The 15,822-nt window shown below is 40.0% G+C and overlaps 1 protein-coding gene across 1 annotated transcript in view; it reads left to right on the forward strand.

Moving 5' to 3' along the window:
- Positions 1-15,822, forward strand: part of SYNE1 (spectrin repeat containing nuclear envelope protein 1) — a 456,320-nt gene that overhangs the window by 232,961 nt on the left and 207,537 nt on the right. The window contains exons 63-71 of the mRNA XM_060168000.1: positions 2,473-2,616; positions 3,409-3,573; positions 7,714-8,031; positions 8,733-8,888; positions 9,044-9,214; positions 9,836-10,162; positions 11,416-11,568; positions 11,878-12,045; positions 14,175-14,351. Coding sequence (XP_060023983.1) covers positions 2,473-2,616; positions 3,409-3,573; positions 7,714-8,031; positions 8,733-8,888; positions 9,044-9,214; positions 9,836-10,162; positions 11,416-11,568; positions 11,878-12,045; positions 14,175-14,351 — 1,779 coding nt within the window. The remainder of the gene's footprint in view (positions 1-2,472; positions 2,617-3,408; positions 3,574-7,713; positions 8,032-8,732; positions 8,889-9,043; positions 9,215-9,835; positions 10,163-11,415; positions 11,569-11,877; positions 12,046-14,174; positions 14,352-15,822) is intronic.

The raw sequence follows: 15,822 nt of genomic DNA on the forward strand, positions 1-15,822 counted from the left end.
TCTTCCAGGAAAACCTCATAGACGCATGTTTTATGATATATTTAAAATTTGGCAACTTGTAATAGCTTTTCATATTTTCATCTGGCTCATCATTCGGAAGTAAAAGTACTTTCTTTTCTATCACATCCTTTTCTATTTGTACTTTTGTATATTTTTCATAATGCTTATATTAGTACAGTACTACATGTAAAGATTAATAGATAGATGGATAGCTTGATGGTAGATAGATAGATAGGTAGGTACTGGAGGTATGTTCTTAAACCTCTTTTTTGTTGATATTAGTATTCACACATAACATTTTGGAAACCTCTGATTTATTCATCCAGGGCATATTCCAGGCCATATGGATGGCCTGTTCTACCTAAAACTTATTGTGTCCTAAACAGTACTTATTATCTTCTACCCCAAATCCTTCACACTCCTGTATTCTCGTGTCAGTTCTTCTGTGTCACCCCACACTGAATACCCGAAACTGGGAACCTTGTTTCCCCACCTCCTTCTTTCTTACCCCCGCTTTGAATTAGGCAGTAGGTCTTGCTGATTCCAGTTCAGAAATGTCTCCCGACTCTAATCTATCCTTTTCCTAAACTGCAACAGCTCACCTCGTCTCTTGTCTCCATCTCCCGTTATCTTCATATAAAGGTGAATGTCTCTCCTTCCTGCCTGAGAGTTCCGTTGCTTTCCACTGTTTACAGTATCGTACCAATCTCCCTCCTCTAGTTCGTAAGAATTTTAATAATCTCTTTGCCAGCCTCATTTTGCTTGCTCTCCCACCCTCCTTCCACCCTTGTGCCGGTCTTACTGTATTTCTCACTATTTCCTGAATGTACCACATTAAATGGAATTCAACGATTCCGTGCCTTTGCAGAATCTCTTCCCTTTCTCACAGAATACTTTAGCTGTGCCCTGGCACCTGGCACCCTTCTACTTACCTTTCTGAATTAGTTCAGAAGCTATCTTTTCTATGATACCACCACCACCCGAGGCTTAATTAGTTCTTCTGTTCTCTGTTGTTCATATCTCTTTATCAGTTTTATAGAATATATGCTTACATACCTCTCTCCCTCAGTGGATAAAGATGCTTAATTTTCTTTTTATCCTATGCATTTGGCTCTCTGTCTGACACAGAGCAAATGCTGAGTAAAAGATTTGAATGACTAGATGGCCTTACGTGACCTACGCCAAATCACTTAACATTTCTGGGTTTGCGTGACTGTTTGCATCTGAAAATGAATCTACTCATCATTATCTACCCATTATATTGTTATAATGATCTATTGCTATATTAATGATTCATCTATTCAATAAATGCAGGCATTGTGCTCGATTCCAAGTAAATAAAACCGACAAAGGTTGTATTCTGGAGGGGACATCTATACTCATCCGAGAATGCATGAATAAACAAATAATTAGAACTGGTGATAAGTGCCCTGAAGAAAACACTGCATGTTATGAGAGAGAGTCATTGGGACAGGGCAATTATGGACTGCTTGGAGTCGGGGGAGGGGGAGGAGAGACTGGAAAGGCGTCTCTGAAATAGTAGACGGAAATGATGCTCTAAGGAAGTTAGTGCAGAGAAGTCAGTCTGGGGAGGAGGTGGGAAAAGAGCATTTCAGATGGAATAATCAGCACGTCCCTGAGGAGGGAGAGAACTGACTCAGATAAAAGGGAGCTAGAAGAAAGGCTGGGTGTTGCTGGAGCCGAGAATCAATGGATGGCTGTTGCCAGGCAGAGGGGCCAGGGACCAGATCCTGCATTGCCATGAGGATGCTAGCCTGTGGATTTTCTACTTGATCCTGACGGCTTTGGGAAGATAATCAATGTTTTAAGCTGGGGAGTGACACGATTCCCTTTAGGATCTTACAATCTTTTATCACTCAAGCTGCTGTGTGGAGTGTGGACAAAGGGACTGGGCAGGAACTCGGGGCAGGGAATCTGCCTAGCAGGATATTGCAAAAGTCCAAGTGAAAGGTGATAGCAGGCGGGGGCTGGGGGTTTGCAGGAGACAGGAGAACACATGTCAGGATACAGTGAAGAGATAGAACTAACAGGATTTCATCATGGATGGAGGGAGAAAGGGTGACTGCAGTGGTCTGAATTGACCATCTGGGTGGGAATGGTAGCATTTACTGTTTGAAAAAAGACTGAAGGGGAAGGAGGTTTATTGGTGGCTGGGGAAGGATGGGAATGGAGTAGAGGTCAAGTGCCCATTTTTGGACAAATTAAGTTTGAGGTTTCCAAGTCAACTGGAATGAGAATCTCAGAGACAGTTCTGGGCCAGATATCAAATACACCCCCGACCCTAGATGATATAGATATGGATGGATGGATAGAGTGATCTATCTATCTGTCTACAGATAGATAACCTGAGATCACTTGCCAAGTATGCAGTTAAAATATCCTAATTTTAATAGTACCATTGATATGATTATATATGCACCAATTCCTTTGTTTTTTTTTAATGTTCTCTAGTTATTAAATGAAGAAGTGCTGAGCCACAGCAGCTTGCTGGAGACCATTGAAGTCAAAGGAGCTGGCATGACAGAGCACTACGTCACCCAGTTAGAATTCCAGGACCTGCAAGAACGATACAGAGACATCAGAGAGCGGACCAAGGTATGGCTCACCGTGTTCCACACAAACCCACTGAAAATGCAGTGTTTGGAGCTGTGCTTATTTAAAGACTCGTTTATCTGGGGCAATGACAGCCTTGTGAAAACATATAGAACAAAAAAATGCAAAATGAATTTTAATACTTTGAATACCCCACTGGCAAAACCCTCAACTATTGTTAGCATATGAAAGTTACTGAAGGAAAATAATTCTCAATTAAAAAGTCCTAGAGATGTACCTATTGTAGAAAAATTGGGGGCAGCTTCATAAGGAAGACTCATAAATTCTTTAATATGTCTGCTGATGACAATTTTCTAAAGCCGGAAATAATCGCCAATAATATTTATAATACTGTGCTTTATTTATTTCTTTGTGAACTTTCAGCACACCTTACTTTATTAGACAAAGTACATGAAAAATTAAATCCACAGTGAGTCCAAATCCTCACTGAAGTCACAATATAAGAATTTCAGTTCTCTTCATTAGAAAAAATGTATTTTTATGACAAATAAAGTTAATTCAGTTTTTGGAATATCCATGTTACATTTCATAAGGAATTCAGAGATCAGGAAGTTAATTCAAGAAAGTGATCTTTAAGACCCCTTTTACTCCTAATATTACGTTTTTTTATATTTTTTGTCTAAATCTTAATGTTTTACTTTTCTAGGAAACATTCATATTTTAATGACTTAATAATCATGCTTTTCTAAAATTCCAAAAGTGAGTTCTTACAGTTCGTTGAAACTGCATGTAGAAATGTATCCCCATCTTAATCGTCTTACATGCTAATAATAGGAAGCAGTAACCAAGTCTGAAAAACTAGTTCGTCTGCACCAAGAGTATCAGAGAGACTTGAAGGTGTTTGAAGCTTGGCTGCAACAAGAGCAAGAAAAGCTTGACCGATATTCAGTTCTTGAAGGTGATGCCCACACTCACGAGACAACGTTGCGGGATCTTCAGGTAAAGTCTACTTCATCATAAAACAAAGGAATTTTCATTCTGAATATGGAATCATTATTATTATTATTAATTTTTTTTTTTTTTTTGTGGTACGCGGGCCTCTCACCGTTGTGGCCTCTCCCGTTGCGGAGCACAGGCTCCGGACGCGCAGGCTCAGCGGCCATGGCTCACGGGCCCAGCCGCTCCACGGCATGTGGGATCTTCCCGGACCGGGGCACGAACCCGTGTCCCCTGCATCGGCAGGCGGACTCTCAACCACTGCGCCACCAGGGAAGCCCCAGGAATCATTATTTTAAGCAGTGGAAAGTTACTGTGACCTGAAATCCTATAAATAGCTGATATATATTAAGTGAAACCCTAGTGAGGTCTGGTCTGTAGCGTTTGGGGACCTCAGTAGTGTATGCTAGTTGAGATCATTTGCTAGTCAGTTGAGACTGAGCAGGGCTGGAACTTGAGGACTTGGTTGAGTTGCTAAGGTGGCCTCTGACAGGAATGGCTCGTGGCCTCATGTATGGTGTTGGCTGGTCCACCTGCCTGGTCCTCCCTAATGGGTTGAATCAGATGTGGAACACAGCTGCAGGAGTCAGTAGCACGTGACACTTCTCAAAGTCAAATTGGTGACACCATCTTAGGCCATCTGGTTTTAACCCAAATCTCCCACATTGCTGAGGATACAGGCCCGGGGACAGAGACCCAGAAGAAGGAATTTGAGGAGCTAGAAAAAGCACTGGTGCTCAGCTAAGCAGTCTGAGATTCAGGGCGAGATGGCAAACTTCATGGGGAAAGTGGTCCTAACCCACTTATTCATTGACTCATTCAACATTTACTGAACACTTAATGCGGTGCAGACACTGTACTTGGCTAGCTACTGCAGGTAAAGATGATTAAAATATTATTCTTGCCTGCAAGGAACTTGCATTCTAAAGAAATGTGGACCCGTTGATAGGTCGTAATGATCTATCTAACAATGTGATAAGGACAATACTAGAACTACTCTATTATTAGGGATCTTATGGGAGCATCAAAGAGAGCCCCTGGGGCTTCCCTGGTGGCGCAGTGGTTGAGAGTCCGCCTGCCAATGCAGGGGATGCGGGTTTGTGCCCCATTCCGGGAAGATCCCACATGCCGTGGAACGGCTGGGCCCGTGAGCCATGGCCGCTGATCCTGCGCGTCCGGAGCCTGTGCTCCGCAACGGGAGAGGCCACAACAGTGAAAGGCCCACGTAACGCAAAAAAAAAAAAAAAAAAAAGAGAGAGCCCCTTAATCTTACCTGGAGAGACAGTTAGGGGTCAGGGGGTTCCCAAGAAGGGGAAACCAGGCACACAGAGTAGAGAACAGAGAAAGGCCAGTAAGACAACTCTGTGTCCCACCAGCTCTGTGTTAGAACTTACTGAACACTGTCAGCTCTTATTGGAATTGGTTCAGGATTGGGCAAGATGTACCTACAGCTCACACAAGGTGGAAAAGCGGGACTGAGATGGTCATCGCTGGCATATAACATTTCTGGCTATTTCAGTGGGTCTCAGGGAGTGTTGTGTAATGGCGGGAGTGCACGGTTGGGATTAGGGAGTTTGGACTCTGACTTACGGTGAGAACTGACCCTGGGTGACTTTGGCAGAGGTAAACGTCTCTGACTCAGTTTTCTCCACAGAGTTGTTCTGAGGAAGGATTAAATGAGACGGGAGAAAAATCTTATTTAAATAATAGTCCATTCATGAAATAAATATACAGCAGCAGTTGAAGAGTCATAGTTTCATTAGCTTATGTAAGGGTCTCATCCATTTTATTCTTAATAGTAGCACACCCTGGTCTGCTACGTTTAGCTGTTGTAATTTATCTTAATGGAATGGACTTGGTTTTCTGGCTATAACCCCTCCCAGCCCTTCACTCCAGACATTCTTGGCCAGCAAATGCCAAGCTCTCCAAGTTCTGTGTAGGAACTGGGCCAAGAAGCCACTTGTCACCAGCAGATGTTTCTCCTGTTCAGAAGAAAATGTTTAACTTTGGTCAGTATTAATGTAGCCCAAACCCAAACCTAACTCCAACCTCTCAGTTCACTGTGTATTAATTCTTATGGACACTGTCTTATTTTGAGTCACCACAGATGTTAAAAAGGGAGGGGAGACGCTAAGGCAGAAATTGGTGGTGGAGACGTGACATTCCAACTGCACAGCAGAACTACTTCAGGGTCCCGATGTCCTACAGCTCACTTAGTCATCTGGGGGTCTGCCAGCAGTGTGAAACATGTTCACAGATTATTTTGCATTTACTGAAGGTTTAATTTGAGTCTTAGAACATATAGATTTTTAAAATATTTAACTGTATTTTCCCCTCAGAATAAATACTTGAAATGTGGTATATATATAAGAATTTACCTAATGCATTGATTTGTAGAATAGTGAAAACTGCTATAAAATAGGGAAAGGGTGATATATTAAGAAAAGTAGGGGCTTCCTTGGTGGCTCAGTGGTTAAGAATCCGCCTGCCAATGCAGGGGACACGTGTTCAAGCCCTGGTCCGGGAAGATCCCACATGCCACAGAGCAACTTAGTCCATGCGTCACAACTACTGAGCCTGTGCTCTAGAGCCCGCGAGCCACAACTACTGAGCCCACGTGCCTAGAGCCTGTGCTCCGCAACAAGAGAAGCCACTGCAATGAGAAGCCCACACACCGCAATGAAGAGTAGCCACTGCTCGCCGCCACTAGAGAAAGCCCGCGCACAGCAATGAAGACCCAACCTAGCCAAAAATAAATAAATAAGTTAATTAATTAATTTTTAAAAAGGAGATTAATTAGGGCAAGGATCAGTAGACTGTAGCCCAGAACCCGTATTTTAAATGAGGCTTTATTGGAACACAGCCACACCTGTTCATCTATGTAGCGTCTATGGCTGCATTGGCACCACAAGGGCAAGGTTAGGCAGTTAAGTACTTGCAGCAGATTGTGTGGCCCACAAAGCCTAAAATATTTGCTGTTCAGCCCTTTATGGAAAAAGTTTGCCAAACCCTGAATTAAGGAAAGAGATTGTACAAAATTACCTTTAAAACATTTTAGGAATTTTGGAATAACATTTCTGTTTGTCATCATTTTGATTAATATTTTACCATATAAATTGTTCTTCTTTTCCATTTACAGTACATTCACATTACAACATTTTTGGAGTGATATCATAGCTGAGGACAAATGTATCCAATAGTCTGAACCATATAAGATTGCTATTTCTATGGGTAAAAGTGGTCAGCTATGAGCAATTTCGTTGGTATTAAAGATTTTTTAATAATATTGTATTCTGACTAAATATGTTGGCACTTTTAACATTCTTGGTAGGATTTGACTTGGTCCCTTTCAACTTTAGATGATCAGATCAAGTAACACAAGTGTATAATACCGTTTTGCCAACATCTTTAAGGATATGAGTTTTTCTTTCTATAAAAATAGTAGTTTATGCTCTTCAAGACTTGGTTCATACTAAATTTGTAGGGTAAATTTCTGGGACTTATGCTTTGGTGGAGGGAAATGTATTTGTACCTAAGAGTACCTGATGGGCAGGTGTGATAATTCAGCCTTTCAGGTTTGTGTGCCCTGTACCCTCCAGGGCCAGCTTCTCTTTGCCATCGCATTCCCTAGAACATCTTTGGCAAAGAATCCCTCCTGAGCAAAAACAAGGTCCATTGTTCTTTTCTCAGCCACACATGTAGCACTGATCCCATTCAATGTCAAAGCAAGAAACCTTAGGCTCTTTAAACAGATTAGGAGCCAAAAAAAGCCTAGGTTATTATATTAAACAATAACCCTTTAGTCACAGTGTTTTTTGCCTGTAGGCTGAAAAACCAAATTTCAGACATTGCTTCTAAGATGACTGAGAAAAATATTTCTCTCGGTGTGTGTATTTGTGTGTATATGTGTGCACTCTGATTAATTTAATTGGAAATATTTCAGAATGTTTCTCCTGACTTGGGAGACAGTATGCAGTTTTTGGTACATATTTTTTGTGGGTAAGTCGGAATCAAAGCATTCTTTCCTAACGTGACGTTTTCTTGAAGCCAACGTGAAGGGCACAGTTGGCTTGGGTGAGACATGATCACCTACACGGGTGTAAAATATAAGTGAGGTGTGGCAGCCATACCTTTCCCCTACAGGAGCTCCAGGTGCACTGCACAGAAGGGCAGGCCCTGTTGCATTCAGTGCTGCACACCAGAGAGGAAGTGATACCATCGGGCATCCCCCAGACGGAGGACCGGGCATTAGAGTCTCTCCGGCAGGACTGGCAGGCTTACCAGCAGAGGCTGTCTGAGACCCGAACTCAGTTCAATAATGTAGTCAACAAATTGAGACTGATGGAACAAAAGTTTCAGCAAGTAGACGAGTGGCTAAAAGCAATGGAGGACAAAGTGAGTCTCAGAAGTGGACGTCAGTCTAACCGGGCAGCCAAGGAGATACAATTACATCAGATGAAGGTACAACTAATGTAAATTCCTCATCGTTGTCAGAGTAGCAGTTGCCTTGCGTAATTTGTTTCCTTAAAATATTTAGTAACTTTTGGTCCAAGGTTTAGCTTTTGCAAAATCTCTTTCTACTTGCAAAGAAATTTGATGTACATTATAATGGCGCATTCTTCTATCAGCAGTTATTTATTAGAATCCTAAGGCAGTCTAGTTTAATGAAGTATTTTATATTTTCTTCCCAAGCTTTATTACCTTGCTTGGTAAAGATACATGAATGCTAGTGTTGCAATAATTTGTTTATGGCTCTGATTTGAAATTGCTCTAATGTACTACATTGACATAATACTTGAAAATTAATTTTATTCTAATTTTTATGTAGAGTCAGTGCACATGATCAAAATAATCCTTAGGCCTCTGGAACTTCTTTTCCTTATTCATCTATTTTAAAATTGATCTTAAGTACAACAAAAGATATAAAAATATATGTAATATAGACAGAAAAGCACTCAAACTCATTAAGCGTACAGTTTTTATCATGTCACTGGAATTACATTTTCGTGAAGGTTTTATGTGAAGTATTTTCAAAATTATATCACAGAATAAGTATATTCTAACAATACACTGAAATCGTTTTCTAGTAAGAAGATATATTTATTTGTCTTATTCAAGAATCTGTAAGATTGAGCCTTTCCCTCAATATTGTGTCATTTCAGAAGTGGCATGAAGAAATCACTGTGTACAGAGATGAAGTTGAGGAAGTGGGAGCCAGAGCACAGGAGATCCTGGATGAGAGCCACGTGAGCAGCCAAATGGGCTTCCAGGCCACCCAGCTGACGTCCAGATACCAAGCCCTTCTCCTCCAGGTGCTGGTGAGTGGGCCACCCCTGCTCATCATAGGCCAGCAAACTTCCCAAGCCAGGTGTTCTTCCTTTCGCTAACTTCCAGTGAAGATAATACGTGTTTATCAAGAAAGGCACTGGCACAGGTCTTTCATCACTGTTCAATTGTGTTTCTTCTTTCGAAGGAACAAATAAAATTCCTGGAGGAAGAGCTCCAGAGTTTGGAGGAATCAGAATTATCTTTAAGTTCCTATTCGGATTGGTACAGCTCTACTCACAAAAATTTCAAGAATGTGGCTGCCAAAATTGATAAAGTAGATAAAGTGATTATGGGGAAAAAAATGAAGACATTGGAGGTAGGCATGCAAATATCAGGTTTGTCTCCCAGCCCTTCTTCTTTCCCGAGCTGTTCCTGCCTCCCGCGTAGAATTGGGAGTGTGTTCATCCCTGCCCAGTATGATTGGTGATCCATGGCTCATCATTTCACTCTAAATTCCAAGTTATAATCTGTTAAGCCAAAGACTGGCTTTCATTTATTTGTGTTGTGAAGTCATTTCAATGTCTTACACATGGCTACGCACGAAATTCTTAACTAAGTTCCAGTTTGACACTAAATATTAAAAGAAAAAAATTATCTCAAATACATGGCACTGTGCGTTAATAGAATTTTAACTCAGATCTATAGGAGCACTGTTAAGGACAAGAGAAACATCAGGTTCTTCCTTAAGTCTCTGATTTGGAAATGATATGCTGATCAAGACTTTAAAAGACCTATATTGGAAGTAAAGAAGATTCCTGATTGCTGGCAGACCAAATCTGGTTATAAACTTCAAAAAACATATTTTAAGGAGAAATCAGTAGACTCAAGAATGGGACTTGAAAGGCTGTTCTTTAAAAGGAAAGAAATAATGCTAAGTTATTTGCATTTATTTGTTTATTCATTTGTTTGTTTGTATTTGCTTCCCACTCTTTCTCAGGGTTTGCTAAAAGACATGGAGAAAGGCCAGAGTTTGCTCAAATCAGCCCGAGAGAAAGGAGAGAGAGCTCTTACATACTTGGAAGATGGTGAGGCAGAGACGTTAAGAAAAGAGATCCATGACCACGTGGAACAGTTGAAGGAACTGACCAGCACTGTCCGGAAGGAGCACATGACTCTGGAAAAAGGCCTTCATTTGACAAAGGAATTCTCAGATAAATACAAAGCACTAACTCAGTGGATAGCAGAGTACCGAGAAATCCTATACATTCCTGAAGAACCCAAAATGGAATTATATGAGAAAAAAGCTCAACTATCTAAATACAAGGTAGTGTGTTGTTACTAACTGACAGATGCACGAGGACGTCATGTAGGACTGAACTGGTGGGACGTGATTCCTGGTTTGTGTCACCCTTAGTGAGTGCTAGAAAAAGTCCTAATGTGCCTATTCTGCTGGTGGGGAGTGGTATGGATTTATTTGGCTGGAAACACTACTTTTCAGACTTATCTTTCCATTCAGGAATTGTATTTGTCTGATATTCAAAGGTTGTATCAGTAAATGGAGATCTATTCTGACAGTGTGATCCAGGTATGTGGATCCTCCAGAAAACCCTTCTTGGCATTAGGATCTCACACCTACAGATTTTATCTTTTTGGTAGAGTCTTTCCTTCATCTTTTGGTACAGAAGGCCTATAAACTGACCTGTGGTAGATTCAAAATGAGACATCGTATTTCTAAGAAAATAAATTCTAGTTAACCAACTGTAGTTAAACGTCTTAGAAATTAATTTTTGAAAGAATAAATGGTGATGTGGATATCACTATACATGCTGTAGATATAAATATTGCACATGCTCAAATCTGTGAAACGGTTATTGAAGCTTATACATGGAATAGTCTGTTTTCTAAATTTGACCCAAATTGTTGAGCGATATTCTTTAAGAATTACAGTGTGATGGCTTTGCCTCGAGGCTTTTCCTGTCAGCAGCTTTTTCCTACTCCAGCCAGTGTGTCTATTCCTGTCCTTGGTTCTTCTGCCTAGCCTGACAGTGTGTCTTTGAAGGTGTTACATAAGAACCACACTGCTGCTGCTTTTTTAGTTCCCTCTGAGTTCTTGATATATTTAAATAGCACTTTTAGGCCATCATAGCAACGTTGCAACTGGAATTTGTCTCCCAGACTTCACATCCAGCTCAAGCTGCTATTGATTTCACGAGTCAAAATCAAAAGATAGCACCTCGCTCCCTTCGTAGAGAATTAAGGTTTACTTCTCTGCCGAAAGGAATGAGCTAGAAGCCAGCAATATGAACCATGTTAAATTTAGCCGAATGTAATTCTTTTCCATACTTCTCTCTGAGCATGTGAAGGGCTATTTGATGTCTTACTTTTACTCTGTATTGAAAAACTGTATTAGCCATAAAAAGGCATTCTCTCTTTATTGCTTTATACTTATTAATTTTTAAAGTATATGTCAGATCTTTATTTGAAGTAGATAAACTTATACATGCCAACGTATATGTATATATTCGCCTTGATCACATAGATGAGCTGGCTCTTGTTGTTTTTTCTTTGTAATTCAAGTCACTTCAACAAACGGTGTTGTCCCATGAACCATCAGTAAAATCAGTGAGAGAAAAAGGGGAAGCCCTCCTGGAGCTGGTGCAGGATGTTACTTTAAAGGACAAAATAGATCAACTTCAAAGTGATTACCAGAACCTCTGCAGTGCAGGAAAAGTAAGGAGTGATCAGAAATTCAATACAAATGTGTGTATTTGCCACAAAGGGGGTCCTGACTCCTTTTTATCTGTCAGAAAATTTTAAGGCGTGGTATGGGTCAATATTTTTCCTTTTATTCAGATGGGTGTTTTAAATGGCGAAACGACTTTGTGGGTCGTGTTGTATCTTTTTTTTTCCGTTCCTTGTAAGTTTCTGTTGTGTGTAACTCTACCTACCCTATGAGTTTTCCTGGGCTTTTAAAATTATGAAAGTTTTGAGTAGATTTTTGGCTTGAAAGTCACTTCTAACGGACACCTGGCTTCACAGGAGCATGTTTGCCGTCTCGAGGTGAAAGTCAGAGACCACGAAGATTACAACGGTGAGCTCCAAGAAGTGGAAAAGTGTCTGCTGCAGATGTCAGGAAGGTTAGTGGCACCCGACCTCATGGAGACAAGCAGTCTAGAGACGGTTACCCAGCAACTGGCCCGCCACAAGGTATGCCTGAGCTTTAAGGAGCTGAAGAATACAGGGTGGCTTTAGCAGGTGTGCCGTGTGTATGTGCGTGCGTGTGTGTGTGAGCGCACGCATGCACCTCTCTGGGTCGTGATGACTGCACCTAAAGAATCAGGTCTGAGTCTCAAGAATGACTGATAATTGAGAACAGTTCAATTTAATATTTAAGTGACTAACAACAGCTGAATCTTGGCATTCACCTTCTGAACATATTGTAGCATTTTTCCCAGCCAATAGTTTTTCATTGCAGAATATAATCTTTAGGGAGTAATTTATCAAAGAGAAATTATCTTTATTTTAGAAAAGTATAGCCAAAGATAGGATACAAAAATAGTAGTCAAAGAGTCTGGGTTCTAGCCAGACTGTCTTCTTCCTAACTGGGGGGACTTAGCCTCTCTGTGCCTCCTTTTCTCCTCTGTTAAGGGTGATAATGACACCAGCCTCATCACGGGAGATAATGTATGTGAAAGTATCTTGTAAACCATAAAGTACTGTACTGATATGTGGTGTTAGTTTATTTATTAATATGTATTTTTAGTAATTATATGTGCCAGGTGACAGATGTCATACAGTCACAATTTTATGGAGCAATTTCGGTGAGCTTAATGGGAAACTGATTTTTAGTCGTGACATGGTAAATATCTAGTAGTGTGTCTTAGGAAGACCAGTTAACCATTCTGGGCTTCAGGATTCCTATAGGAGAAGATTTTATTTAGCAAATACCAACAGAAAAGTAACTACATGATATAGTCTATTTGGCACTGAGAAAATACCCTCAGTAACCTCATGATGTAGTGGTTCCATTCCAGCTCGAAGATAAAATGTTTCTTTTCAATATGGCGTATATAATAACTGTTAACCCAGCACCACTGGAAAAAAAGTGGTGGACCCTGGGCTGCTGAAGGATCACCTGGTTTCCCTTAGATGTATTGATGTGTCAGCCCAGGAAACTTTGTGTTGGAATGTCACTTGTCATTAGCATTGTAAGGAAATTAGAACCTGATTTGAAAAAGTTGGTTCCTGCTCTCTAAGTGATCTTGTGAGAAAGCTCACTAGAGAACACAGGTGGGCATAGTGGTGTGTGTGAACTGGAATCGGGCAGAGACGGGCCCAAAGCTGGGGGCTGTGCCATTTACTACTTGTGAAACCTTGAACGTGGTTTTTCTTTTCTTTTCGGCTGCATTGGGTCTTCGTTGCTGGGCACGGGCTTTTTCTAGTTGTGGTGAGCAGGGGCTATTCTTCATTGAGGTGCACGGGCTTCTCATTGAAGTGGCTTCTCTTGTTGCGGAGCACAGGCTCTAGGTGCACAGGCTTCAGTAGTTGTGGCTCGCGGGCTCTAGAGTGCAGGCTCAGTAGTTGTGGCGCACGGGCTTAGTTACTCCACGGCATGTGGGAACTTCCCGGACCAGGGCCCGAACCTGTGTCCCCTGCATTGGCAGGTGGATTCTTAACCACTGTGCCACCAGGGAAGTCCCTTGAACATGTTTTATAACATCTCTGTGCTTCAATCTCCTCATCTGTAAAACAATAGTAATAATACACATTTATCCGGGCTTATATATAGTCCCTTCACTATAGCAGGTGCTTAATAAATGGTAAGTGATAAAGGTTATTTTTATCAATATAAGTATTATTAGATTTAAATTAGATCTTACATAATTTAGACATTCGATTATTACATAAATTAGATATCATATTAGATAAATTAGACATTAGTAGATTAGATTAAGTTGTAATTAGATTATTTTAGATATAAATTATACCAGAATTATAATTTATAGAGATGAAAAATGTATTAACATCCTTTTTGCTGGTAATAATACCATGGAGCAGATCTCTAACTGAGATCAGCCTCATGAAATCACTTAAAGGTTACTTCATTATTCGTATGTAACTTAATCCATTAAATTCATTAACTTTTCCCATTGGAGTATCTCTGAAAATATACTTCTTTTTTCATTTGTTGATATGGTAACCAAGACAAATTGCAAAACTCTTTTAAAGACATTTTAAACAGTGAAATGATTGATCTTTAACTTTCTGTTTGATGAATAGATTATTTAAAGACTAACACTGGAATGAGAACTCAGTACTTGTTTCATTTTTTGTAGGCAATGATGGAAGAAATTGCTGGTTTTGAAGACCGTTTGAACAACCTTAAAATTAAAGGTGACAATTTGATCAGCCAGTGTGCAGACCACCTCCAAGCGAAACTTAAACAAAATGTACACGCTCATCTGCAGGGCACAAAGGATAGTTACTCAGCCATCTGCAGTACAGCCCAGAGGGTGAGTACCACTGGAACATTCTAGAATGATGAAGAATTAAGGAGAAAAACTGTGCAAACTGGAGGTTTTTAAAAATAGTTTTTGTGCTTCGGTCTTTGGGATCGTTTTGGTGTTTTTCCAGACAGAAAATAAGAGGATAGATTTCATAGTCTCTATGTGAACATAGAACTAACATATCATATATTTGATTGATGTGATGAAGTGGTGAATTTCAGACATGTGGTTTTACTCAATCCCTTTATTCCATGAATTGATGATGGAAAAAATTTTTAATTTTGTTTGTTTTTATTTGCACACCGTCAATAATACTTCTTTCTTATTTGCCATTTATTCTGTTACATCAGAATAAGTTTATTCTGTAAGTCACACAATAATTATTTCTTTTTAACTCTATGCAGCCCAGGTTCTACTCTAATTCAGTATTTTTATGTATTCATATAGAAATTGAGAAAAGAAGTAAGCACCAATTTCAAGGTATACTTCAGTGGGTATCCCTCCAATAAAATGGAATCCTTAATGTTATAGATATAAGTCTAAGATAAATAAGAATCACCCTTTTAACAACAATTAAGTAAAATTAGTGGATTACTCTTTATTATTCTGGAATTTATAAATGACACTGAGTAGGGTCCATCTATTTTTGTTACTGGGCTATTTAGTAAGAACTGGAGAAATACAAGTGACATGGGGAGAATTATCTGTGTTCATCACGATAATAAAAAAAATGCTGGGTGACATTAGTTGATCCCTAGACTTGGAAAATCCACCTTCAAAAAGTTAATAAACAGGCTTCCCTGGTGGCACAGTGGTTGAGAGTCCGCCTGCCGATGCAGGGGACACGGGTTCGTGCCCCGATCCGGGAAGATCCCACATGCTGCGGAGCGGCTGGGCCCGTGAGCCATGGCCGCTGAGCCTGCGCGTCCGGAGCCTGTGCTCCGCAACGGGAGAGGCCACAACAGTGAGAGGCCCGCATACGGCAAAAAAAAAAAAAAAAAAGTTAATAAAAAAGAGGGATAAAAGAATAACAAATAATTGCAGATGATGATAAAGGGGGTGAGACAAGAAAAACAGTAGCATGGAGCTTTTGGTGAGCTCATTTGTTCACTCACTCAACAGAGATTTCTTAGCACTGTCTTTGTAGCAGGCTTTTTCTGTGCATTAGGGACACAGCTTAATTTCTTTTTTAATTAGTAAATGTTCGAAAGACAAACATATTTTAAAAATAAACTTTTAAAAAGTAGATGAAATTCTAAGAACAGAGTCAGAATCTTATAATTAAACTTTGCAAAAATGTTAAAGCAAAATACCTTTTTTCTTTTTGGTTCTGCTTGGAATAAAAATAAATAAGGGATAGTCCTAATATCAGATAAAAATGATTAATTTAATAGATGACAGAGAAAAGCAGAATTCAATTACTGCTTCTGTTGTCTCAATAAGGAAAGAAAAGCCAGTCTAACCTCATAGTCTTTTT

The sequence above is a fragment of the Lagenorhynchus albirostris genome, chromosome 12, assembly GCF_949774975.1.
Source record: "Lagenorhynchus albirostris chromosome 12, mLagAlb1.1, whole genome shotgun sequence".
Classification (NCBI taxonomy): domain Eukaryota; kingdom Metazoa; phylum Chordata; class Mammalia; order Artiodactyla; family Delphinidae; genus Lagenorhynchus; species Lagenorhynchus albirostris.